The sequence below is a fragment of the Patagioenas fasciata genome, chromosome 1, assembly GCF_037038585.1.
Source record: "Patagioenas fasciata isolate bPatFas1 chromosome 1, bPatFas1.hap1, whole genome shotgun sequence".
NCBI lineage: Eukaryota > Metazoa > Chordata > Aves > Columbiformes > Columbidae > Patagioenas > Patagioenas fasciata.
In genome coordinates, this window is record NC_092520.1 from 159671448 (window position 1) to 159698506 (window position 27059).

The window sequence follows — 27059 nt, forward strand, 5'->3', positions numbered from 1 at the left end:
AATTTTCCCCTAAGCCAAGACTGAGAATAGAAACTCAGTAATAGCAAGAAAAAACATGCAAAGAAGCCACTAAAAATGGTCAGGAAAAAACAAGCCAAACTTAATGAGCTTTGCAGCATGCCTTAAAGAACTGATGTGCTAACTTTCATCCAAGAATATTGAAAGAATTAGGTAACGCTCCCAATGAATCCTTTCTGCTTGTTTTTACCAAACACCACAACGCTGGGGAATTCCAAAGGGCTGCGAAGATACTACTGTTCTGCAAGTGTTCAGAAGTGGTCTCATGGAACATATTGGGAATAGATAGGTGTGTTTCCTGAAGTCACTTCCACAGAAAATCATTAAAAGGGTGTCACGAGAAAGAATTTAATGTGATGACTGAAGGTCAGACAGCATCATTACATGGAAAATAATTGTTGCCAGATGTCTACCTTTTCTGACATTGTCAGTTTGCTTGGTGACAGAGCTACACAGAAATACATATGTTTTGCCATTTGTGATACATTTGATGTATCCCTCTAGTGAAATGTGTAGGGCTATAAATGATGAGTATGACGTTCTGCTGCACAAGCAGAGGAATGCCATATAAGATAGTATTAGTCACCATGTGCAAAATTAGTGAGAGCTCTTTCCAAAGTGAAAAATATTCAAAGCAGAATTTCTAGAATGACCTGAGCTTTGAAAAACTCATAAGGAGTAAATGCAGAAGCTGTGTCAACCAAAAAGGGGATTAACATGTGATCTCATCTGTCTAAAATATTTGTAAAATACATATTTAATAATTGAGAAGTTGTGATCTAAAAAGAAAAGAAGCAGAATATAAAACGAGGGTTGGAATCTGGCTGTCAGCGTGGCATATTGTAGGTGGCCAGATGATCTAAGTGAACCTTACAGTCAGAACGACAACAGTTTACTCTGAGGAAAGCTTCTCTTGATGACAGTTTGACAGAAAACCTGGCCACCAAAGGAAAGAGGGAGAAAAGTTACATAGAAATGTTTCAGCCATCAGAGACAAGCTCAAATACAGCCCAATGCAGAACAGTCTCACTGAAACTGATGTGAATGTGAGATGTACAGCATGTACAGGTACAGATGTGTCTCTGTGCTTAGGTATTTATTTCTAAATTTATTAGGTATACATTACGGGTACCATAAGAATGTCTTTAAAATTATGACAGCCCATTTTCAAAATACCCCAAACAATAAGATTACCTCAGAAAGGTATAATGATGCTCTGAAGCTGGGGAAAGGGAATGTTACACATTGAAACAAAACTGTAAAGCTGCATAATGTCCCAATTAAATTGCCACAGTCCTGCGTTTGGAACAGGGCGGAGCATGTTTGCTAATTGCCAGAGTCCTTCTCCAGGAGCTCTCATTTAAGGTCTGATTTTCTCAGCCCATTTTATGAAGAGTATTCCAGTTCAAACAGATAATATGTACACATAGCACGTTTGTCAGTTTGCACTGCAACAATTATGAAAATTGCTCCAACACAGCCGCTCTTAAGAAGGGATGGTGGCCTGACAGAACATGAGCTTGACTCTCCAGACATGTGGGCTTAGTCCTCTGCTCTTTATCAGCTTTCCATATGACACTCAAAGCAGTAACTTCTAGCTGTAAGTGAAAATCTCAATACCTGTACCTATTTTTTTTCCAGTAAAGTTTTGCAGACTCCCCATGCTGGGGTCATGTTCAGTCATGTCATTAAAATAACAGATCAAAAGGGTGCTGTGAGGGTGAAGCAGTCTTCAGTCTTTCCAAAAAATCATATTATAAACTGAGACCAGCATTAGATAGGTCCTGAGCCACTATTAGTCAGTGATCCACAAATGGCATTTACTTGCAGGGACCCAGTCTGGTGTGCTTAACATAGCACGCATCTGCTTCATTCAGCAACAACCCAAAAGTCATTGCCCTTTTTGTTCAGAATGAAAGCTGAAGCTGGAGAAGACCCTCATATCTGAAAAAAAAAAAAAAAATAGGCTCAACCTCCGAGTGCCTCACCTTGGAAGCAAGAGCAAGCCAGGTTTGGTTCAGTCATCTGCCTGCAGGAATTTTGGTGCACATGCCCAATTGCCAGATGTCTGAACACCAAACTCCAGTGTACTCCAAAGTGAAAGACAAGCTCAGCATCTCTGTCTGAAGCCAAGCACCTCTGCAGAGCATAATTAAATGCAGTGAACACAGAGAGAAAGAGCCACTTGCTCAGAGTTACAGGTCACATCGATCAGCAGGTGTGTGTGTACAGGGAAGAGCCTTTTCAACAAACCAAAAATGCCTGAAAAGTCTTTGGAGCTGGGATTTAGAATCATGTTGTCTTTCTTTATAACCTAATTTTTATTTTTGTTTTCTGTATGAAAGAGATGTCTAAGGAGGTGTCCTCAGGGCCCTGTAGTTAGCTTGGGGCAACTGAACTCCAAATGAAGACAACATTTAAGGGCCAGTCGACGCTGGGTCTTCGGAACTGCAGTCATGAGCACCTGGAATTTTGCATGAACAGTATTGGCAGCTCCAATGCCTACTTCAGTGCTATAGGTTTCTCTTTGGCAGCTGGGTACCTGAGGCATTTTCTGGATCTAGTCCTACTGTCTTTACTAAGGGGCCAGAGGCCAAATCAAATGTCAGCTGTGTCATCACATCAACCGGCCTATAGTAATTCTGCAATTTTGGCACGCAATATCTTAGCTGATGGGAAATATCAATTCCACTTGTCTTAACTTGGTCTCTGAATAGAAGAGAGTTAGATCATATCAAACCACTTTTGTTGCCAGCTAAGAGCAGACACACAGTAACTTGACAGGGAGCCTGACCCCGGCCAATCAGTTTTCCTGCTAAAGTACAGGTATCTCAGCACATTCATACTGAACTGAGATGTCAGGAGGTTAAATGCAAGATGCTCTGGAGTTGCACCGATGGGGAACATGGAAATGCCATTAATTCATAACAAGTACGTGATCTTTTTCCTACCCACAAACCTGACAGAATGCAAGCTCTTTACAGAGGTATTTGTTGTAGTTACCTAGGTCTGTGACACTATCAGGCATTCTAAGCAGGAAAATGCAATAGAAGTAGGGAAAAAAGGCCCACAATTTTTAGCAAGCACACTTTATGCCAACCTATTACACATCTGCTCATATGGAATATTATGATTTCACCGGTATAGCAGGTTTACATGTAATTCTTTTAAAAGGAACTGTGATCATTACTATGCAGATATATTTTGATATTAGTGCAAATGAGTTAAATGTTCACAGATGTCATATGTGCACAATTCCAAAAGTGCATGTTTGTAAATCCAGTGATGCTAATTGTTGTCAGTATACCTGTATTTCAGTTGCTGAAATTGCTCTAGTCCTTAAAAAGAAGAACATGAAGAATTAATTGTGCATTCTAAACCATAAGCATGATTTTCAATGAAATTGCATTTTGTCTCTGCAGTCTAGCTGTCAGTAAATCAACTGTACAGTTAAGAACTTCCATTCTTTTTTTCTTTTTTTTTTTTTGAAAAATGTATTAATGACAAAACAAGGCTCTCAAACTGCTGCCTCTGGCATCAGTCACTCAAACATAGCAGTGTTGCACTTTTTAACAACCAAATTAATTCCATATGAAGAAAAAAGTATTCACTCTTTTTCCTTTCCTTTTTCAAACTTTGCAGACGTCTTGCAGGAAATGGCTTGACATACATTCCTAAGGGAGCATTTGCTGGCCTTTTCAGTCTTAAAGTGCTGTAAGTAAACTGTGTGTTGTTTGATATATTTCTGATTTCCTAAATGCTCCAGGGAACTAATTAACCAGTGAAATTTTGATCAAGTAAATTACATATTTTGATCAGCTCATTTTGAACGATTCAGTTGAAGTGAAGATACATATGAACATCATTAAATCTTTGGTCTTTTCATATAGAAAATATCCTAAACACAAAGCTTGGAAAACATTAATGGAATTCTAAAAACAACTGCTTGTCAAGTAGATGTCTCTGTACAATCTCAAAGGTACAAATTGTCATGGTCAATAGTTTATTTAATTGTCTCAAAAGTTCTGATTTTGAGTTTAAATATCTTAGGTGAACTTTTCATGATCACACAAAACTGGGGGTAAACAGCCTTTTCCTTTTCTTGAGAGCCGGGGGTGGGGGGGAACAATATTATACAACACTGTGTAATTTAAAATGCAATTTGTATTTCATATCTTGTTCTTTGTGATGTAATTACTGTAAGATAAATTATAAACAATATGACAAAACCATGTATTATATGGAGAAGACAGAACATATAATTACTAAAATTATCAGCAGACCACATCTCGCGAGAGTTATGGAAGAGGGGATCTTTGCCTATGTAAAATTCACAGAAACTGTATTATTAGCAAGAACGCCTACCTCCTAGGCAGCAGCAAGCCAAGCCAGATGCTACTGTAAGAGTATACAAAGCTCTACTGAAAAAATATATGAGAGGAAAGAAGTGTGAAGAGCTCCCACTCCATCTTAAGTTGGCTCTTGTTGGCCTAAGGAGATTTAGGCCTGCCAAAAATGATTTAATTTACAAGGTCCCATCGAATCTGTCTCATTTTGAAGGCAGCATGTACTACAGTTTTATCCACAGAGAGTCCTTTTATATTTGTAGGAGTTGGTCCAAACAAGGATGTTAGGCAGTGCGAAAGAAACCGTATTCAAAGGGAGGAAAAGTTTCTTTTGGAATTGAAAGTGATTTTTTAGTCTTCGCAAGCTAAATGATATGATATTTGAGAAAAGAGATTTGTCAGGTCACTGCTAGCAACCCTCTATTTGACAAAAATGATTTTATTAGTAAAAATTCAGCATGTTTTACAGAGATAAAATTTTATTCAAACCAAATCATAAACTTCTCCTACAGTTAAAAGTTCTGTTTGCCATAGCAGCTTGTTCCTAAGTAAGGACTTCAAGAGTCAGTTCTTCACAGCTTTATCAGAATAAGAAACTGAAGCACTTCAGAAGAAAAAAAAAAAAAATGAGCATGACAATTTCAGAATCACTAGAAGCAATTAGGAGCTCAAGCCCTATGGAAAGCACATCAGATGTATTCTTTTAACTTCCTCAGCTGCTTTGAAAATCTTGCTCAAATCTGATATGTAGCTGTTAACAATAATATGCTACAGGTGTTTGTTTGAAGAGAACTGCTATTTGACAGGGGCAGGGGAATGAGGTATTTTTGTAGCTTTCCTTTGTTTGTAATGGTGAAGTAGAACCAGTACAAAGGAGTTAAGCTTGAAAGAAAATTTACAACAGGAAGAAATTATTTTTAACTGTGTTGCTTCTGGGGTTTGTGCTACTCATATTGTAGGATGCTGCAGAATAACCAACTACGCCAGGTTCCTACTGAAGCACTCCAGAACTTGCGCAGCCTGCAGTCTCTGTAAGTATACTTGATAAATCAACTTGTAACCTTGCATGAACAATAATATATGATTACCTATTAATTACCTGTTAAAGTCACTTAACAATGTGGTGAATCAACTTGTTCTTTTAACTCTCTTTGAGCTGCTTTTCAAGACAATTGTATTCTCAATTAAACATCAAAAGCGAGTGATTTCATTCCAGTAATTTCATGACACCAGCAGCTTCTTTGTGGTGTTATAAACACCGTCTGAGAAGACGCTCCTTGCCCTGCGATGCTTTCTGTCTGTGAAGAAGAATATGGTCCCTTGAGCACTGGTCTTTCCCATGGTTTCTTCTTAAGATTCTTTACAGGAGAAAAAAAAATAATTCCAAATTACTCTCTTGCTTTTTTTCATTTGGTGTAGTATTTTTATTTTTAAACAGTATGAAAAACACTATTAACTTATGAAACAGGGTGTACTAGAGGATGCTTAATTATACTCTGTGCTTCAGGCAGGCCTTCATATTAATAGTTCTTGACTGTGTTGTGCTGACTCAGTCCATGAGCTTCAGTTTTAACAGAACTCCTGCCAGAACCGCTAGAGCAGGAGTGAGGATTGACTGCTTTGTTGGTATGAATGAAATTATTTTGATGTGTTTCTGCCCCGTAACATAACGTGGGTTGTACTAGGTAGTGCTAAAAGCTGACTTAGCCCAGAATCCAGTCTTCAACAGCAGATGCCTAAGGAAAGCTGGAATTATATTCATTTGGTAAAGTGTCCCAGCTGCCAATGGTTTGTGCTCAGGAACTTGCTGAGCACATTGTGACTTCTTTGAATTTAATAGCTCTTAAATAATTTTCTTCTATGAGTTTGTACAATTGTTTTTTGAGCTAATGTAACTCTCATGATTTTTTTGTGGCAGTGTATCTGCTGACCAGCTAGCCCTGTGTAGCATGGTGAAGTACCTCCTGTTATTTACTTGGAACTTCTCACTATATTTGATGTCCCCTAAGTGCAGCATCAGGAGAAAGCAGAAACAGCAGTTACTTTTTAATGTACACCATATTTTGTAGACCTCTGTTGTATCTCCATTAGTCATGTTTGTCAGATGTAGCCTGTTAGGATTGTTTCTCATATGGGAGCTGTTTGCTTCCTCTAGTCATCCTTGTCACACTGACTGAACTTTTCTTCACTTCTCAAGTATTTGATTTGAGATGTGTCAAGGAGGGATCAGACCAGCACAGCATGTTTAAAGTGTTTGCATGCCATGGATTTATAGAGGGGAAATTTTGGATGCATTTTTGTTTGCTTCCTACTAACTCCCCAAACTTTGTTTCGCTTAATTTTTTTAACCTTCACTGGACACTGACCTGTTATTTTCATACTTACTACAACTGCAGGACCTCATTTGAACATGTTAGCAGCTATTCAAGAGTTTGTCAACCAAAGTTTGAAGTACTTTTTCCTTAAGTGCCTCACCTGACACCTGTCTATACTGAAATTCATCTACCATGTTTTTGTTCAGACAATTTAGTATCATGAGTTCCTTCTGCTGTACTTGCAGTTCACATTTTGCAACCACAAGGCCACTTGTGCTGTCTCAATGCCGTAAATACAGTATGTTTTTGAATTACCCACAGAATTCCATTGTCATCTAATTAAAAAATATATATATAATATTTTCTGAAGCATCTATTGATTTTGAATGTGCAGCATAAAACATCTAGATGATTGAAGAGAGGCAAGCAGGTTCTTTGACAGGGGAAAATGTCAACTGAGTATTCTCTGTGCTTTAGTTGACTACTTTATATTTTCACAAAATTACTTTGAAATAAAATTGTTTTCCTAAAAAGTTATAAGATCCAAATGTGGAAGTCAATCTGGAAGTTCAAATAACTATCACCAAAAAATGTTGTACTGATCACCCGTAACACTGGTTAAAGTCTAACAATGGCAAGGATAGGCTGCACATCTGTACCAAGCTATCTCGTCCAGTTAGAGTCAAGATGTATTGGTTGAGAAATCTTCAATTGAACGTGCTGTTCTTTTTTGTCTGTATAAAGAAGTTCCACCAGAAGGTTAACATCTTATCCACACATTCAGTTTGGCCAAATCTGAAGAACTGAATTAATGAAACGAATTGATTTTCAGCAAAATTATGTCATCTGTGAATAACTTACCACTACACAGATACACATTATACTGTATTAGCTCCCAGGTTCTTATATCAGTCTCAAACAACATTTACCGCCTTAATATACAAAGCATTCGTTAAGGTTTCTAAAGGTGAAACAGCCCTATGAATTAATTTTCTTATAATTGTTATTTGGTCAATGCCTTTTTTCTTTATTGACCAGACACAGACTGAATATCTTAGCTGTATACTTTTGAGGTTACAGTTCTTTCCTTTGATCTTTGAAAAAGTCATGAGAAAATGCTGGTCTAGTGACTATATTAGGTTTTCTTTCTGTTAAACAAACAAAAAAATCTTGCTGAGATCACATCACTCTATACACATTCTGGACCAAAACATGATAAGCGAAGCAAACAAGAGTTCCTTTGTTGCTCTGAAAGAGACTGTTAAGTTTTCAGCACAACTTCTAAACAAAATGACAGTCTCACTCAGGCTTTGTTGCAAAAAATTTTTTGCCTTGGGTGGAGAAGTTGAAGGAAACCAAACATAGTTTGTGCAGTCTGTGAAAAAGGCTGATAATTTTGTGATGGAATTAAAACATAGGGGGAATAGGAGTGGTCAGTGGAAACCTTTAAACAGCTGTGTAGCAGACCCAAGATGGAATGATATGGGTTTGTACAGAAAAGCTACTATCACCTGAAAGATGATCACCAGCATGGAGACCTCTTTGAGGAAAAGAAGACTATTATTCTTTTGTTTGCTTAAACGGGGTTGTGCTTGTCAGATAAAGGTGTGTGCAGATTCAGTTTCTTGTTTCATAGAGTCTAGGAATTTTCTGTTCGCAAGGTGATTCTTGCATTGGTTTCACTTCTACAATAGGAATTATTTCTTTAAACCTTTGAAATAGCAGGAGTCTTTTCAAGAGTGTAATTAAGAGGTTAAAAGCCTTCACAAAGGCAATTCCTATACAACTTCTTGTATTTATTATGTTTAGCTATGCAGGTGGCATGATTTCTGGAAGCCCCATTAACCCTTTGCTTTAGGTTAATATAAATGAGAAAAACTGAAAACTGGTGATAGGACTAATATCTTTCCTTTTCATGGTTTTACTCAAGAAAGGCAGTCATGTAGAGGGCCAAGCCACACTAACTGCATTGCTACCTTAACCAGCATAGAGGATTATGTTAAAATCATTTGTATGTATACAATTATAATTGTATGTGGTACATGCACAATATATGGTTATATGCACACACAAGTTTTTCTTGTTCACTTGTGATGCAAATTCATCATCATTTATTTGCACAAGAAAGTATTTATGGACAATGTGCTCTCCTTATTATCTAGTTCCGGACTCAAAAATTACAGTATAGGTATCAATATTGATAGATAATTTATGTTCATTGGCCTGTGGCACACAGAACAAGAAATTATTTATTGCAGGAACGAGCAATGATTTTTTCAACTTTCTTGTCCAAGTTGTGTTATTGCTGGCATGGGGAATAGAGTGCCAAGTTTGAATGATAAATATTCATAGATTTCTTAAGATGTGACTTACCTCTGGAAAAATCTGTCTTCTTCAGACTGCAGGCATTCTGGAAATACTATAAAATGCAAAATAGGCACAAAAAGTTAACCATAAAAACATAAGATTTTTGAATTTCATCCACAACAGCAAAAATCTATGAGAAAACCATTATACTGTTGCCTCAAAACAAACAAAACAATACAGGTTTTTTGTTACTGAAGCAAAAATTAAAATTAAACAATAGTAAAATCTTTGTAGTTCAATAGTCAACAACAGTGACGTGATACTTTGATTAGCAAATGAGTTTGGCTACCAAAGCTTGGATGATGATTGTCTAGGACTCCAGTTCCCTCTGTGGCAGTAGGATTTGAAGTAGCGACCAGAACATGTTGATTTTGAGACATGGTTTTGATCTCTGAGTTCAGCAAAAGGTTATCTTCAACAAATCATATGGGCTATAATTTTCCTCTGGAATCTAGTGGATTACTAGACCTAACAATTCAAATGGCATTTATCTCTGTTAAGGTGAAAAGAGGGAAATATGTTTGCTGGTACCATGACTGAAAGGGAAGAACACATAGTCACCAATGTCTCACAACTTAGACGTTGGCACCAGAGTTTGAGTTGTCACTTGAATGCTGTCTCCCCTGTTACGCAGCTCGAGGAAATGTGTTTCTTTAGAACTAACTATAGGCAGACAGTCTCTGGATTTTGTGTTTTTCAAGCATCTCTCCATTCTGATTTTAAATCAAGAAGCCTTTTAGTGTTGTTTTTTTGTTTGTTTTTTTTTTTAATATACCTGTAAAGTCCAAGAACCTTTTACATATGTACATTGATTTGTTTTTCAAATATTGCTATTAAATAACAGGTTTTCTGCCCAATTTTTTTTCAGTTAATGTATGTATTTGTTTAAACACGTCTTTTTTTCTCTAGTGCAGTTGTCTTGTAATTTCTAGTGATATCCCTTATGTTTCAGAATTGGCATATAACTTCAGTATTTTTGAACAAGAAGAGGTTGGTAAAGCACGCAATGGCATACCAATAACCTCTTTTTTTTTTTTCCCCTGAACATTTTAACACAGTTTTTTTATTAGCAACTTTTGCTAGCAACTGATGAGTTGTAGATCTCCATTTGCAAATGCTGCTAAACAAAGGAGGAAAGTGGAATTGACGTTGCTGATGGAAAAGAAAAGCTTCTGGTGTTCTTTTATGGGAAGAGTTGTAATGCAGCCATTTGCAGTGAATACTACAGATGAAACTTCACTCCCTGTTTATTTTTTTTGTTTGGACATGATCGTTAATGAGCATCTTTCACTGCAGCATTGTCAGACACAGAAACAGTAGTAGTAGGTAATAGGGCAGAATACAAGATATCCCACCTTCCAAAGTGCTGGAAACAGCTTGATAGAGGGCGAAAATAAACCGTATTTTCTCCTTTGGCAACCTGCAAAGTTGAAATTTACTGAAGCAAATTAATTTGACTTTACAAATAACAAGACAATAGTATCAATTAAGTTGTAAATTGCTTAAATTTTAAGATATTGCAGTATTTGTGGAGCACCTGATGATGACACATGAGTTTTATGTAAAAGATTATCTAGAAATCATCTTGGGTGTTTATAATAATTGCATGGCTGGAACAGGTCTGCAAATGGATTTTTCATCTTCTCCCTACTCTTCTAAGTATTCGACATTTCAAGACAAGTTTCCATTGTTTATTCAAACAAAGAGTTGAAGACTTTGAGGGCACAGAGTTCTGAAATGCCTCTAGTTCAGCCATGAAATCAAAAGGCCCTTTTTTCAGAAATGTTAACTTGAAACTTTTTTTTTTTTCAGGTTCGATGCTTGTGTTAATAATCCTGATTTTTTTTTTTTTTTTTTTAGTTAAAACACAGAACAACTTTGAAATCACGTTCTCCCAAGAGAACTGTTTTCATGAAAAGACAGGAGCTTTAGTTGTGGTTTTTCATGTCACACCCCATGATAATGAAGCTGAATTAGGACATTATCCTGCCTAAGAAACTCAGTACCTCAGCAGGTACCCACAAGCTCCTTGAGGAGGAACTTCCCACAGTTTAAATCAAGGTTGTGTGTACCTATGCAAGGTTTGTACACGTATGCAAAGATGTCTCAAAACTCACCATTTCAGTCTTCTCAGTTTATTGCACTTCTTAACCATCTGAGATATCATACTAGAGCCCTAGGGTGCTCTAAGTGACAGAAGCAGGGAGCACTAGTACAATATCGGACCAACCTTCTCAGCCACAAACACTTTTCTAGCTTGTTAAGCAGCTGAGAGGAAGATAGAGGTGCAAGGTTCCCTCAAATCCACATGCTACTGTTTTATTTGGGTGCAGTCCCCAACTCAACCAGTGGTAGGGTCAGTTGCTTTCAAAGTGTGGGGCAAATAGACTCAACAGCAGTTCCAGGCTGGTGAGTGATGTTTTCTTTCATCCAGTAGAAGCTACTAGGCATCTGTCTCTTTCCTGTCTTCTGAGCAACCTCATAAGATGGGTGTTTTTTAATCACATTTGTAAGGGATAGACAAATTTTTCAACGTCCGAACTGCTGGCCAAAAATCATCCTGCATGGCTGAAGCCCCCTGGGACATACACCACATGTGGGAGGAGGATAAGAAGCCGATGTTTGAGTGGTTAGCTGTGCAGGGGCTCAAACCGGATTTCCAAGGAGATCCTCCTGGCCACCACAGACTGTGGCTGCAGCTGGCCTAGCAAAGCAAACAGTGCTTCAGAGTGCTCCAGGCACCTACCAGCCATGACCGTCTGTCCTGCTGCACAGTGCACAGGGTCCTTGGCACATTTTGACTCATGACAACTGACATTGTCTTGAATGATTCTTAGGGGCCACCTGGCAGGTTGCACACCCCTGGGACTGTCCTCCTTGGGAGACTGGGAGAGGTGGCCACATAACATGGGTCACTGCAAGCCAATTGGCTGCAGGACCTGGGAGCGTTCTCAGCCACATCAAAGGTGCTGTGGACTTCTGATTCCAGTCTGTGGCCCGATTCCTAGGACAATACAACAACTCCTGCTGGCCCACCATTTTTCTCGCCTGTGGGTGCTGAGGGTACCCAGTACCAGAGCCAATCTTTGCATATACATAACATTGCAGTTGGCTGTGCTTTATGGAGTACACTAGCATCCTGGCCCACTGTCTTGAATGCAGGTTTACCAAAGCACCTGAGCAGCAGGTTTGGATATGGAAAGAAACACCAAGGATTGAAACTCCCAGAGCTGCAGAGACCCCTTCGTGTAAAAAACTGAGTAGTGGGACAGAAACAAATGCTCCTAAACTGTAACTTGTGACTTTTCTTTTTCGGTCTTGCTGTTTCTACACAGGGTTCTTTGTATCAGTCATGTAGAAGCCTCATACAAGGGCAGAGCTGAAAGTGAGCTGTGTAAACTGCTGTGCTGGTGTGTTGTAATTAAGCTTTTACATTAGCCCAAGCATTTTCCCTGTGGACTGAAGGGGATATCCTGCGTAAAGGGCCACGTTTGAAAAACATGGCTGACAATAGCCAGCTATATTTTCATTATATCCACTTTTCAGAGACAGTCTCAATGTTACTTGCCATTTCTTAAATGAGGCTTTAGGCAAATTCCTGTAAACAAACCCTTGCAAGGGTCTGTGTCACCACATGCTAGCAAAGATGGTGGCACTGCAGGTAACACCTTCCCACCTGTTATACCTTCCCCAGACAGGCCCTGTCCCCAACCCCTGTCCATCATTGCCCCAGACCTTTTGGCAAGGCTTCTCTGTGGCTCACCTACATGACAGAGCCAAGTCAGAAGAAGAAGGTGATAGGGGAGGGAGGAGTGCTCCACCATGCCCAAAATCAGTCCTTGTGTGCTCTTTCTTTGCTGCCTACCCTACCTGTTACATACAGTCCCTTTTAATTTGGTTTTACCTCTCCTCGTTTGAATTTAAATGTCAGAAGAAACATTTTATCCTTGACTTTTTGATCTGTCTCTTTGAGTCTCCTCTTCTCTGGTCCCTTCATTGTATTCAAGCCATCATCCATTACAAGAAGAGGCAATCCATGTAATAGCTGTTTATTTCAGAAGGGATAATGACCTGGGAGAAACCTCCTTCCTGATCTCATATTTAGCATTTGATTCAACCCAGAATAAATAATCAAGACATTCAAAAAAGGCATTAAGGAATTTTGTGATCACAAGGTGCATCCACATTGTATCTGGGCTTGCTCTTGAGAGACTCAAAAAAGAAAAGAAATATATATATATGTTCCCTTAGAAACCTACCAGTGGTGTAAAATTAAGTATCCAGTCATATTGAATTGATCAAAAAATGCAAATCGAATCTTTTTCAAACATGTACCTTTACCCATTTTAGAGTACTAATAAATGAATCCTGTTTACAATTCTGTATGAATAATACCTTTTCATAACATGCACATGGTCATAGTATTCACAGTGTGTTACAGGATACACCAGTGGGATACAGTCCATATAGCTCAAGGATTTGCTTTGAAAGGTTTGGACATTTTAAGTGAGCTCATGGTGAATTTCATACTGGCTGCTTTATTTACATGCTGCCTATCAGAAGAGATCAAGCATTTCTGTTTCCTTAAATGGGCTCTCTCTGGAATATAATAGCAGCTTTCAAACTCACCACATGTTATCTATATATTTTCTGTTATAAATAGGGTCATGTTTGTGAGTTAATGGGTTTAGTTCTGGAAGTGCCAAAACTTTGATCAACACATGTAAAACAATTGGCTGAAAATGGTGATTTTGATCAATGCTTTAAACATCAGTGTGCATTACCTACAGTATGACAGGAAACAGAACCATTGCTGAAACATTTTTAATAACTGCAAGAGGGAAAACGGTACTTGGAAATTTTAAAAAGATTAGATAAGAAAAGAGCACTTAAGGTAGTACTTTTTATGAGCACTTGCAGGATACATAATCTGGTTATAGGACCTGCAGCACAAATCATTGTAGCTTCTTGATTTCTTCCAAGCTTTATTTAAACAATAATTCAGCTACCTAGGCTTTCATTTATATTACAGCAGTCCTGTTTTTTGTTCTGTGTTGTGTAGTATGTTTACGCAGCCAGTGGTGGGTTTAGATTTGGAAACTTCAGCTACTAAAAAAAAAAAAAAAAAAAAAAGACAAAACGGTTCCTTGATTTGCAACAAAATATTGTTAAGATAAAAGTCCTGTTCTCACTGACAACAGCGGAAATATTGCCATTTCAGCCACAGGATCACATACAAGCAGCTGAGTGTTGGCTTCACCACACAGCCAGGCATCCTGTGAGTAACTCCTGTGGAGTCACCGGGACGTCAGGGCTGCGCCGGCCACCGTTCACATTGAACGAGATGTTAGCTGCAACACAGTAATGCATTTAGGTTGAATAAAGCCTCCATTCTTTAATCAGTGTAGCTGCCAAACTAAGGCAACTGTAACTTCTTAGTTTACATACCAGCATCACCCAGGGAAGAAATTCAGTTCTGACTGAACACAAAGAAACCTCATCTACTCATTCAAATTATACCTTATTTGAAAACACAGGCGTAGCATGGTTGTTGCCTGGGGAGTGGGGGAGGTACAGCATGAGTATTTCTAAACATTTCCAGCCTCACCCATTTGTTGACAGACCCATGAGTTATTTTGGAAGCTCTGTCTCTGCTGCCTGCCATGTCAGTTATTATATTGAAAATTTAATTGTACAAGGGCTTTGACACTGAACTTTATAAATTTGTTCCAACTGACCTTGTCTCAGTTATTTGCCAGCCTGGCATGGAGCCTTAGCAATCATTATTTGTTCTCGTGCAGTAGGTAGAAGCAGCATGGAGCAGGAGATAGAATGGACCTGACATTTTACATGACTGTACATGAAGAAGCAGCTTTAAATAAAGAGATTAATGTGCCCACCACAAAGACTATTGCATTTCTCTCAAACAGAACAAATTTAGGTTGTGCAGAATGACTTCTTTGTACCCTGGGTGTGTCTGTTTGTTCTGTAATGTTTTCAAACATCTATTTAAATTTATTTCTGTTTCACCATTCACTTAATTACTCCTCTGTACAGACATCTTCAAGAAAAGTTTTAGAGCGTGGCTTTCATGTTCTGAATGAGGTACGAGTCACTACGACACATTAAAAGCAGAAACAACGTGTCAAGAGTACAGGTCACCATCTGGATGTTTCATGAAATTTCAGAAATCTGAAGCACACTGTTGAGTATTTCCCTGAAAGCATCGATATGGGAAAGCAAAACAGAATAAAAAGCCAATGAATATAGGACATAAAAGTTCTAGTGCCACAACTGCAAAACCTTCAGTAGATTTAATCCTTATTTACACAAGTGTGAGAGCAAGATATCACCTGCAGACTCTGAAGAGGTACATGTGCTGTTGAGCTCCCTCTGTTGGCTCTACAGCAACTGAAATGTATTCAATACCTTATTTTTCAAAATAAATACATTACATTAGCAACACTGATCTATGTTTAAAAAAACATTTTGCTCCACTGCAAAAAAATGTTAACTTCAGTGCTCATTGGAATCATTGGAATAAACAATACATAAGAAAGAGTAAAACAGGAACAGACTTAAAAGTGAGGTTTATTTTTGACTCTTAGAATGGGTGTCTAGCATATGGAAACCCAGATCAGCTTGCAATTTAGTGATGTATAGACCCTGAAAGAAAATGTCTGGTGAAATCTCTTACACTTTTTTTATTCCATACTTTCAAATAATTGGGAAAGGAAACAAATTCATGCCCGTTCTGTAGAGAGGCCCTGCTTAGAAGTGATCCGTGTGTGCTCTCAGTGAGTTGATGGCACAGAATGAGAGCTGTCTGCAGAGAGCCAGCTGACAAGGACACTTGTAAACATGATATGAGGTCTCAGGGGTGAGGTTGCAAGCAAGATGGAAACACAGAATCTCCAGGAAATGAAAAATGTATGTGACAGCCTATGTCCATCCTTGGGGTTGTGTTCTTGGTGATAACTTCTGATATCCATTGTGTAAGTCCACTGTTCTCAGAGTCAATTTTCTCTATTTCTTTTTCTCCTAGACGTTTGGATGCCAACCACATCAACTATGTGCCCCCCAACTGCTTCAATGGTTTGGTCTCCCTTAGACACCTGTGGCTAGACGATAATTCTTTGACCGAAATTCCCGTCCAAGCTTTTAGAAGTTTACCAGCGCTTCAGGCAATGACATTGGCACTGAATAAAATTCATTACATACCAGACTATGCTTTTGGAAACCTATCTAGTTTGGTAGTTCTGTAAGTTTTATTGGTTTTTTTTTAGCCACAATCTCTGGGGTTTTTTGCAGGTCTTTGACCATTTGGTGATAAATTACTTGAAGATGCAATGTTTAATTTAGATGTTGCTTGAGATAACCTTTAATAATTAAATACTTCCCTGGCCCCTTCCAATCTGGCAAATGATAGGTAAAGAGGCATATAAATGCGTTAATTAACATTTGGTTTGTCTTACAGTCTTAATACTAAATTGATATCTCATGGCTATAAATCTGCAGTTTACCTTCTACATTTGCACTAGACTTAGCAATACTCTTTTATTAAGAGGTCAATTCTGCTTGTTGCAGAAAATGTTCTTTTTGAAAAATAAGTTTTCTGGATTGTATATGTACTGCGAATCAAAATTTTTAAAAAGTAACTTGGATAAACAGATTTTTTACATCTTCCTACAGTTAAACTAGCATTTGTTAAATCACTTTTTTTGACCTAGCTTAAAAGTTTTCATCTCCAGCAAAGAACTATGCAAGGGAATTTAAAAAAAAAAAAAATCACCCTATCTGGTCAGCAAAACAAACAGAAAGAGATGAATTGTGTGCCCTCTAAGGCAGTGTGTACTGAATGAAGGAACATTAGAAAAGGGAAATGAACTGAAAGCTTTTTGGGTGACTTGGAAGCAATGCCACCCAGTAGGAAAAGTATGCATTTCCCTTCATAGAAAGTATACGTAGTTTTGTATTTTGTTTTGTTTGCATACCAATTCAACTAAATTAAACATGCGTAGCTCATACCAAAATCTGGAAGGAATACTATGGAGCGTGGTTTCAGCTTTTTATCTTCTGCGAATGTACCAAGTGGAAAAAATTCTGGACTGGCTGGAGAAATGAGCTGCAGAAGTTATTTCAGGATACTTTGGAAAATGTTAGCATTATTAGAGAAAAAATACTATATTCAACCTTTACAAGCTGTCTGAAACCATAGTCTGTAAGACACTTAACATATTTGAACACATTCTAGCCCCAGTGTAAGCCCTGAACCTAGCACGCACTTCATACATTCATATAAGCATACAGGGCACCAAAAATAGAGGGTAACAGCTGCCCTGTGCTGCAAAATCTCTGCCTTCTGTGTATATTAAGTATCAACCCCATTCAAGTTATAGAGTGGATGAGCTTGTCATTTGACTGAGCTTCTAGATTTATGTCAGTAATGCTAAAAACAAAACAGTGCCTTGCGCAACATTCTCTAGTTAGATCCCTATGAGAAATCTAGTGGTAAGAGGACATCTAAGAAATGCAGAAGAAAATTATTTCTTTTTGTACCCTGATTGCTTCTGCTCAATTAGGTTTCCTTATTTTAGATCTGCCTTGCTTATTTCTAATCTTCTGGTCTTCATATTGATGAAAAACTGAATCATTCTTCATGATCTACAACATCTGATATTTTTGGCTCGTCAAAAATCTTTGTGTGTGGCTCTGCTTTCTTTTGTTTGCGACTCGATTCAGTCTGGCAAATTTTCAACTTAGTGCAAAAATGTGTGGTCAGTCGGAGCAGGTTTGTGGTTCCATCATTAAAAATCCAAACATAATTGGAATTTGGAGATACACTCTCCATGCTAACTAAAGCACTGAAGGTCAATGGAGTCATTGAAAAACTAAAGCTCATTAGGTTTCTTCCTAGGAAAGGGAAAACCCACAGAACATTTGCATTTTGCCATCAGAATACCTGCCTTTTATGGACAGGTAGACTCAATTTCTGTAGGTTCTGCAGAATGTTCAGAAATTCTGTGATCTTTAACATTATTTTCAGAGCAGAATGAAGCTTTGAAGGGAAGGTGCCTGGCAGCCCCTCATTTACAGCCCTTCTTTTCTTTTAAAGTGCTAGTCCTGTAGTTTCCCTCCACTATAGGAGTAGAGTGTCAAGAATAAAATTAAAGGAAAAATCTGCTGGGAAAAAGGCATCCTTTTTTAAAAAAACAACATGAAGTGGCTCCAGGTTGAATCTACTCACATTAATGAGCTTCACAGAGTGGGTTTTTTCCATGTCAGTCTAAAACACTTAGAAATAGGCAGCACTGTCAGCCTTTGTGCAGGGGGGGTGGTTGAAATATATAACAAAATTACTTTAAATTGCTAAACATTTGAGAAAGTAGATGTTGATTTTCATCGTTTCAAAGGAAGGCAAGTTACAGCATTTTTAAGATTGGTTAGTTTACTCATCTCAGTGAAGCTATTACTTTTTGTGTCCTGTGGCTTCGTGTTTTCTTTCATTCTGTAAGCCCAGCACCCCTGTCCTGCCTGCCTTATTATCCACCTGCTCACCTGCTCCTATTCTGTGCCATACCCTCTAACACCCTCTGAATGTACCTCTTCCAAATATGCACCTCACACCCCACACACAGTTTTTAAGGCAACACGTGAATTAACCACTGATGAAAATATATCTACAATTTCCCGGATATTCAATATACAAACCTCAACCTGGAACTCCAGTATATAGCCTTTTTACACAATCTAGGTGGTTTTAAAACAAATCCCTCCTACAAAACCAAATGGAAGCCTGCATGACTGGTGAGATATTGGGAGAAAGGGGGAAGGGCGGATGAGGTGCCTCCTATGCACACTCTTGCAAAAGCATGACTTGCATATAATCAGTGCATGCCTGAAAATAAGTTTCTTTTGATTTAACCATCAAAATGTTTTGCTTAAGTCCACTGTGCGCAATGTGCTTTCCTGACTGTGTGCTTAATGTTCCCCTGCAGACATCTCCATAACAATAGAATCTACTCCCTGGGAAAGAAATGCTTTGATGGGCTCCACAGCCTAGAGACTTTGTGAGTTGACCTCTTATTTGTTTCCTTTTTTTTTCAGTGTCTTCATTAATATTCTGAAAGAATAAAAATTGCCTAAAAGCAAAATGTGGGTTTTGGCTTGCCTAATCGCTACAGGATCTAAGTGATGGTTTACAATGACTCTATGTAGCAAATCCTATTTTTGACTATAAAATTAGTTTGCCTTTTTAATAAGCATTGTCAGTTGGTAAATTGTTTGAAGGACAGTTGAAGACTGTACTGAGCATCGAAAAAGAAGTGGTTATTCATGAACAGTTATGTTTACCCAGTTTAGTGCTATTTATGTCTTGTTCAATTAATAAAGCTAATAGCTAGATTGGGAAATTGTCACGATGAAAAGCTTTAACATTAAGAAACTGTCTTGCCATAGAGGAGGGCTATAAAATTAGATGGGTTTATTTTTTTTATCCCCTGGAAAAAGCAGAAGTGCCAGGTAGCCAAATTATGCATGTGTTTTAAAAGAGGGGAAGAGGAATGTTTCAGTTGTATCCAAGTTTTTGTCTTTAAAGTGCTCTAGTAAAGACTAACACTGGTAAAGACTGAAATTTCCTCAAGTTTTCACCATAGTTCTGTTCAGACCAGTTCAAATTTCAATAACTTTTCTGAAAAAAAAAAAAAAAAAAAAAGATTCTACAGAAGAACATCAAAGAGAAACACAGTGCTGATGGTTAGCACGAAGTATTTCGCTACATTTAGTCTAATTAAAGATGTTTTCTGCCAGAGTAGATCCCAGGCCCCAGAAATGCTACAGGGATAATAAAACCTTCCACCCAATCAGGACAGGCTAAGAGGCCTGTTGTGAGGAAAAAATAGATAAAACAGATAAAGTGTCAAATATGAATAATGCTAGTGTAAAGGTGACTATTTGCTTTCTCATCAAAAAGCTATGTACTTCCCTCTCTCCTGTTTCATTAATATCAGAAAGCATGAAGTTTGGGGCTTTTTTTTAATCCCTAGTTTTGATTACATTGATCCCTTGGCAGTGAATAGCAATTTTACAATTTCGACTTTCAGCTGGCTGTGAGTTGAGAGGAAGTCCCTTAGTGTAGCACCGGAAAGGGGGACGGTGAAGGGAGAAGGAAAATGTAATCGTTTGTTTTGTTTTTTTAAGTGAGATTCACATGGCACTTGGTCAAAAATGGGGAAAAACAGAACAATGGAATAAGTAATTGCAAACCCAGTCCCAACCACCTGGCATGAGAGAGATGGAAACACAGAGAACAGTCAGGAATCAGGGAATAAGTGGAGGTGCAGCCACTTCACTGCAATAGAAGAATGTATCACTTGCCTCAAGCACAGTAATTGGGTCTATAGACCCATTTCCAGGTAGTTTCAAGATAATCTAAAGAGATCTCGGTATAAATGATGGACGCCAGCTTTAAGATCATTTGTTTGCATCAATGCATAGGTCTGGAAATCACATATCACTGGAGGGCAAAAACAAACCGTACATGCCTGTAATCTCTTTGTCAATAAGCAGGAGAGAGAGATTTACAAGCAGGAAGGAAAGCCTTGTTGAGTTCAGACAGCAGTTTCCTGCCTGCATTACTTCAGCCTGATACTATTTCAATTCCAATCTATTGTAAACTGTGATTTGTGTTTTGCCTGTTCAAAAAGGCTTTTGCTCAAGTTTTTCAGACTGCAGTCTTCACAAAGCAGTGCCAGAGAGCGTCACAGGAAACTGGCATATCCCAGTTTTAGGTTCAGGTGTCTTCTGAATGCTAAAGGATGCTGATATCATGTTGAGGGCAGAAGTAGCTTTATAGTCAATTCAGCCTACCAGAATAAAGTCTAATTACCGCTGCAGTGTGAGCAGTTGTTAAAGCAGAGGTCACTACCCTAGCCAAACTACCGTTTTTACAGTTTGTGTGGTTAGATACATTCTCCATAGAAATATTGATTGACAAATCGTAATGACACACTTAATGGTAATGTTGAACTTACAGTATGTTTTCCCACTTGTTTTAGCCACAGGAAGATTTCCTCCAATCTTTTTTGCTCTGCAGACTCCAGTATGTCTTATTTTTACCGCTTAATAACCACTGGAGAAAATCTCTTCAGATATTTTTTCAGCAGGGAAAAGAAAAGGCAAATCAAAACTTTATAGTGATACGTATTATCCATGTAAAATGTTGCCCACCATACAAAGTTGTTCAATATTGTCTTTGAAAGACTTTTTTTTCCCATTAATACTTTCAAGTAATGAAAAGGATGGGCAATTTACAGAACAGAAAATCCCTTAGTAGCATCTGAATCCATTTATGTTTTTTTATTGCAGAATAGCTAAGATATAACTAAAAATAGGATGCTGATTAAAAATAGCAACGATAATGTGCCTTAAATAGTGTTTGTTGGAAAACATCCATACACTTTTGAGGATTTCCTGGCTTTTGGCTGTATGTATTTATTCAGTGCATGGAAGATGATATTTCATTACAAATGCCAACAATTCTATGTTATCCATTATGTAGCGCATAATCTAAATAATAAAATCTATTTTTACACAGAGATTTAAATTACAACAGTCTGGACGAGTTCCCCACTGCTATCAGGACACTAACAAACCTAAAAGAACTGTAAGTACAGAGCTTGTATTAGGAAGGAGGATGTTTTGTCTAGTGTGATTATTTGTTTTCAGTGTTTGTGATTTTATCAGTAATCCTTAAAAATGATATCCTGGGAAAAACTATTAAACATGCCAACATGCATAAAAGATCATTTTCAACATTCATTTCAGAGCATTCAAGTTCTGACAACTTTTACTTTCATGCTGCTTCGTGCAGTGAGTTTTTTCCAGGAACTTAATTCTTGGAATACAGTAAATAATACACACAATTAATTCACTGTGAGTCCCAAACGCAACAGCCGTATTTTGCAAACAATCCAATATATCACAGTCTTCTAGACAAAGAAGAAGGTCTGGCACCCTTATTAGTCCATTAGGTTTAAATGTCTTTACCTCCTTCCCTCCCATTATATTAAAGCAGATTCTTTTAAATAGAAAATCGTAAAAATTTGTAACGCTGTAAATAAAACACTTCTGAATGTACAGAGTTCGTATTAAAATTAAAAAAAAAAAAAAAGCAACAACAATGAGAAGAAACCAGCCAAGTTTGTTGTAAGAAACAGCTGAATTATTAAAAAGTGAATGAAATTATATTCACACATCAGGCACACAATGTACACATCAGTGCATGTGTTCAGAATTCTTTGAGTTCGATTTATTTACCATGTTACTGGTACAGCACAGATTTTTGAAAACAAAACGAAACAAAACATAGATAGTGATATACTGGTTGGACATGGTTGTACCCGTGCTACATCACAAATTGATCTTAGAACTCTTTACTTTCCCAAGAGGAGGGAGAGGGGGTCTGAGTTTCTCAGCCCAACTGTTCTCAGCTGCTGTTATGTCATCTGTCAGCTAAAATAGTTGGTATGGAATCCAGTGGCCTCAAAGGATTGCCATTTTGCTGACCCCTGGAGTCAGTAGCCAAACATGGATAACCCAGGTTTGCAGTAAATGCACTTTGCCCAGTCCAGCAAAGTGCCTGACGTGCTCGAGATAACTTACAGGCCCGTGTAGGACTTCACCTCTAAGTATCAAACTTGTAGTTTCAGATAAGCTCCCAGGTGCAAGAGAACTTTGGAGTGTGAAATTGCAGCCTGACATCCCAAATTCAGAAGAGACCACAAGACCATGTGTTTCAGTACTTTGGGCACTGGAAGCCAATCTTAGAAGCACGAGGTGTCTCCCACGAGGTTGTGCATGTCCTGCTGTTCTCACCCAAGCGGAAGCCCAGGCCCACAGAGGTTCAGTTTATTGTAGGGCCACCTAAGTAAGGGTGTTTCTGCCTGGGACCTGATTTCTCTCTCAGAATTTGTGCCTGGGCTGAAAACACAGACTATGGATTTCTGTCTACAGCTTGGAGGCATCCAAGGCAGACCATCACAGCTGGATAGCTTGGAGGAGACTGAGGGGTGACCTCATTAATGTTTATAAATATGTAAAGGGTGAGTGTCACAAGGATGGAGTCAGGCTCTTCTGGGTGACAACCAATGATAAGACGAGGGGCAATGGGTACAAACTGGAACACAGGAGGTTCCACTTCAATATGAGAAGAAACTTCTTCTCAGTGAGGGTGACAGAACACTGGAACAGGCTGCCCAGGGAGGTTGTGGAGTCTCCTTCTCTTGAGACATTCAAAACCCACCTGGACACATTCCTGTGTAACCTCATCTGAGTGTTCCTGCTCTGTTGGGGAGATTGGACTAGATGGTCTTTTGAGGTCCCTTCCAATCCCTAACATTCTGTGATTCTGTGGAGATCTGCTGGCAAGTGGCCAATGAATCAGGGCCATATCTATTGGATGCAATGGGGACACCATTGTCTCAGATACTCCACACTTCAGGGTCTCAGCTGTAGTAGTACTTATGTCTCCAAAGTAAGTGGGTATAGCTGTTACACAAAGTTAATGCATATGTAGCGTTTTCCAGACTGGATTTTGAAAAATACTTCTAGAAACATTTTTCTCAATGTGGCCTTACAATGGCCTTTTTACCCAGGGATGCAGCTAGATTTTTCTGCTCAGTATATGAACTGACAGGCTATAAAGTGCCTTTGGTTCGGACAGGGAGCATCACTTGGGTGCAGTGCCCTAGGGCACAGCCTGCAGCCGTGAGCAAGCTCTCTTCCAACCAGCTCAGAAGTGCTTCCTGGGAAGTAGTCGTGCCGTTTCCTTAACTTTCCTGCTGTGCAAGGAATCCCATTCACCAAGAGCCACAAAACCAGTCTGTTTACTGGTTCTAGATTAGATGGGATCCTCATAAGTGCTTGGAGTCTGCATCTGCAGAGATGCAGTTTTTACTGCATGCATAAGAGCTAAGGATTTAGAGCCTTGCTCTGTAGCTCAACAGCAGTAGCACAAATGCCTAAACAAGTAAAACCAATAATGTGGGACCTCTTCAAGCAATGGCCAAGTGTGCTTGCATCAGTGAACAATTTGAGGCATTCAAAATGCATAAATTTAAGCTGGGAAGCCTTTTTCATACCCGACTGAACTAATGGGACTTTCCCACACAAATCATCATTGTTCTTTTGAAATCTTAGTTGTTTCTTTTGTTTTTCACAATGGAGAATTACTCATATGAATAAAATCCAGTAATTAATGATGAGACAAAGATTTGGCCCTCTGTCCAGCAGACACAACTACATTGGATAATTTCCTCATGTCCACATTTAAAATATTTCAATAAAAATGTGGTTGCGGAAGGCTGAGCATATTACAATACAATGTATACAATCATTTACTTGATAAACTTCTGCAATCCATTACTATCCCAGCAAGAGAAATAGCTGCAATTTAATAAGTGCAGGGGGAGATATATATACTATTTTATTGTTATTTAAGTATTAATATTTAGCTATTAATGTTATTGGTTTATATGTGTGTGTCTATTTACATTATATCTCTATATACACACATATGTTCATAGATACATGGCATACAGCTACGAAGCATTTTCCTTCTGAGGGCATCTGAATTTTAAAATGCCGTTTTGCAGTTTACTTCATCTGAATATTTCTGTCATTTAGAAAAGTGCAGAATTCTAGCCATTCCATCGCTTTTCTTTTCTTTTGCTTTTTTCAGTTCTTATTCCAGAAAACAAGTATATACCTTTACATGCAGACACTTCTTATTACAAACAAAAGAAAATTCTTGTGCATTGTGAATACAGATTGTGCATTTGCTTTTTTTTTTTTCTTACTGTGTAAAGCATTTTTCCTTTTGTAGGGGCTTTCATAGCAATAACATCAAGTCAATACCTGAACGTGCATTTGTGGGGAATCCATCACTTATTACAATGTAAGTGATATGAGTCTTTTCATTAACTCTTCCTATTAGAGACTGTGGAACAAAGTAACATGTTGGTGGCTAATTGTCAAATAGCTCTTCCTGTGAGTGTACTGTGTAGTGCACCATATACAAGCAAACAAGCTCATATCTTTCCAGCTTTGTGGAAAGAATGACAGTTTGCATGGCCTGTTTAAGGGAAGTAAATCGTGGTCTCTGGCCTTTGACCTTTTATTTAAACTATTTCTTCTAGCATTACTGGCAATGTAGAAGCTAGCAAAAATTACTCTTGGTGAATTCCAGTCTGAGTTCTCGTTGTCTTACATGAGAAAGCATTTAATGGGCAAACCTCAAAATAAGAAATTTTAAAACAAATGTAAGAAATATAGTGGTTCATCTTGAGCCATATTATTCTATGACCAAAAGCAGCATGACTTCAAAAGTACAAGGGAACTTCTTCCGAGTAGGTGAAGTACTGACTTCTTCACCTGCTAACCTTAAATTTGTCTCAGGTCATAACAAAGTTCTTCATATTGGGATTTCCATCTTTGCAAACCTGGCAGGAGGAGGGAATATTTTGTTGACTGACTTCTGGCTTTAAAACCAAGAAAACAATGACTAGTTGAATATTCGAAATGTGAAATGTGATTGATCAATATAATAAATTAGTGCATAAGAAAATCCCAGAGGTGCACCTCTGTTACAACCAACCAGTTGACTCATTTGCTTGTAGTATAATGGTGTAATATATTTAGAATCTTTTCAAATATTTTTCATAAAATGTCTTTTCATCCTCTTTTTGCAGACATTTTTATGATAATCCTATCCAGCTTGTTGGAAAATCTGCTTTTCAACACTTACCAGAACTCAGAACTCTGTATGTGGTTACTTTTTTCTTTTCATTGTCTTTATATATTGCAATATTAAAGGTGTCCCACACATCCCTCACAACAATTGTATTGAAATGATGCTTTTAAATTCTAGGACTTTAAATGGTGCTTCACAGATAACAGAGTTTCCTGATCTGACAGGGACTACAAGTCTGGAGAGTTTGTAAGTGCTAGAGAATTGTTTTTGCTTTGTTTTATTTTCTTGGATACTGATTTATTTCAAAGAGTGTCCTAAAAAAAATATTTGGTTTGCAATCTTTGAAAAGTTATCTTTCTTTCTTTTTTTTCATATAAATACTTTTAACAGGACACTCACAGGAGCACAGATCACCTCTCTCCCCAAATCGGCTTGTGACCAGTTGCCTAATCTCCAAGTGCTGTACGTTTCAGTAAGATTATTAACATTAAATTAATACAAGAGATTAATGGACAAATGAAATCATTATGATTTCAAAATTACCCAGTTGCTGCTATTTCTGTGTATCATGTTACGTCTTAGGAATTCAGCTCAGGGAGTGGGCCCCCATGTTACTCAAAAAGTTCACCACCTACTTATCAGCCAGGATTTCCCATACATTGCTAAAAAAGATAATTACTTTGCATATTTTTAGGAAAGGGTAAAACGGTTCTTGATTTTGTTTGAAAAAACAACAGAACTACCTTATTTTCATTCATTCTGTCTCTCCTACAGTAGTCTGTTGTTTTATTTTTTTCTTACTGATGCAGATAATTCCGTGAAGTAAATGGAAAATATGACTGAGGAAGGAGTGCAGTTTTGAGTCCTCATTGTGCTACTCTTTTAGTTTCTTTTCCAACCGGACAGAAGTAGTTGACTGAAATTTTAATAGACTATTCCTTGGCATAGTTGGGGCATAGTTTTTATACTTAATATCCAATATTATTTTAGCTTGGAGATTTCCTTAGAGTTTGCTTAATCACTAATGAAAGTAATCATTGTGTCTGCTTCTTTGAGAATGAGCCAACAGCACTTTCCTCTATGTATTACATCACTAGGAATGTATTTGGTATTAGTTCTCTGGCCAACATTGAAATAGCACTAATTATAACACATTATTTGAATACCAGTGCAGATGTCATGAACATTTCCAGAAAAAAATAAGTTTTAGTTGATGGACTCTATGTAACCATTTCCAGAATGATATAAGACAGAAACACAGTC

General features: G+C 38.0%; 1 protein-coding gene across 2 annotated transcripts in view; it reads left to right on the forward strand.

Annotated features, from left to right (window-relative positions):
• The window catches only part of LGR5 (leucine rich repeat containing G protein-coupled receptor 5), a 90592-nt gene that overhangs the window by 46958 nt on the left and 16575 nt on the right, over positions 1-27059 (forward strand). Inside the window, exons 3-11 of one of the 2 annotated variants that reach the window (XM_065841784.2) lie at positions 3661-3732; positions 5324-5395; positions 16092-16307; positions 19045-19116; positions 21642-21710; positions 24930-25001; positions 25795-25866; positions 25974-26042; positions 26187-26258. In XM_065841784.2, the coding sequence (XP_065697856.1) occupies positions 3661-3732; positions 5324-5395; positions 16092-16307; positions 19045-19116; positions 21642-21710; positions 24930-25001; positions 25795-25866; positions 25974-26042; positions 26187-26258 (786 nt within the window). The remainder of the gene's footprint in view (positions 1-3660; positions 3733-5323; positions 5396-16091; positions 16308-19044; positions 19117-21641; positions 21711-24929; positions 25002-25794; positions 25867-25973; positions 26043-26186; positions 26259-27059) is intronic. The other variant, XM_071799279.1, reaches the window with a different exon arrangement.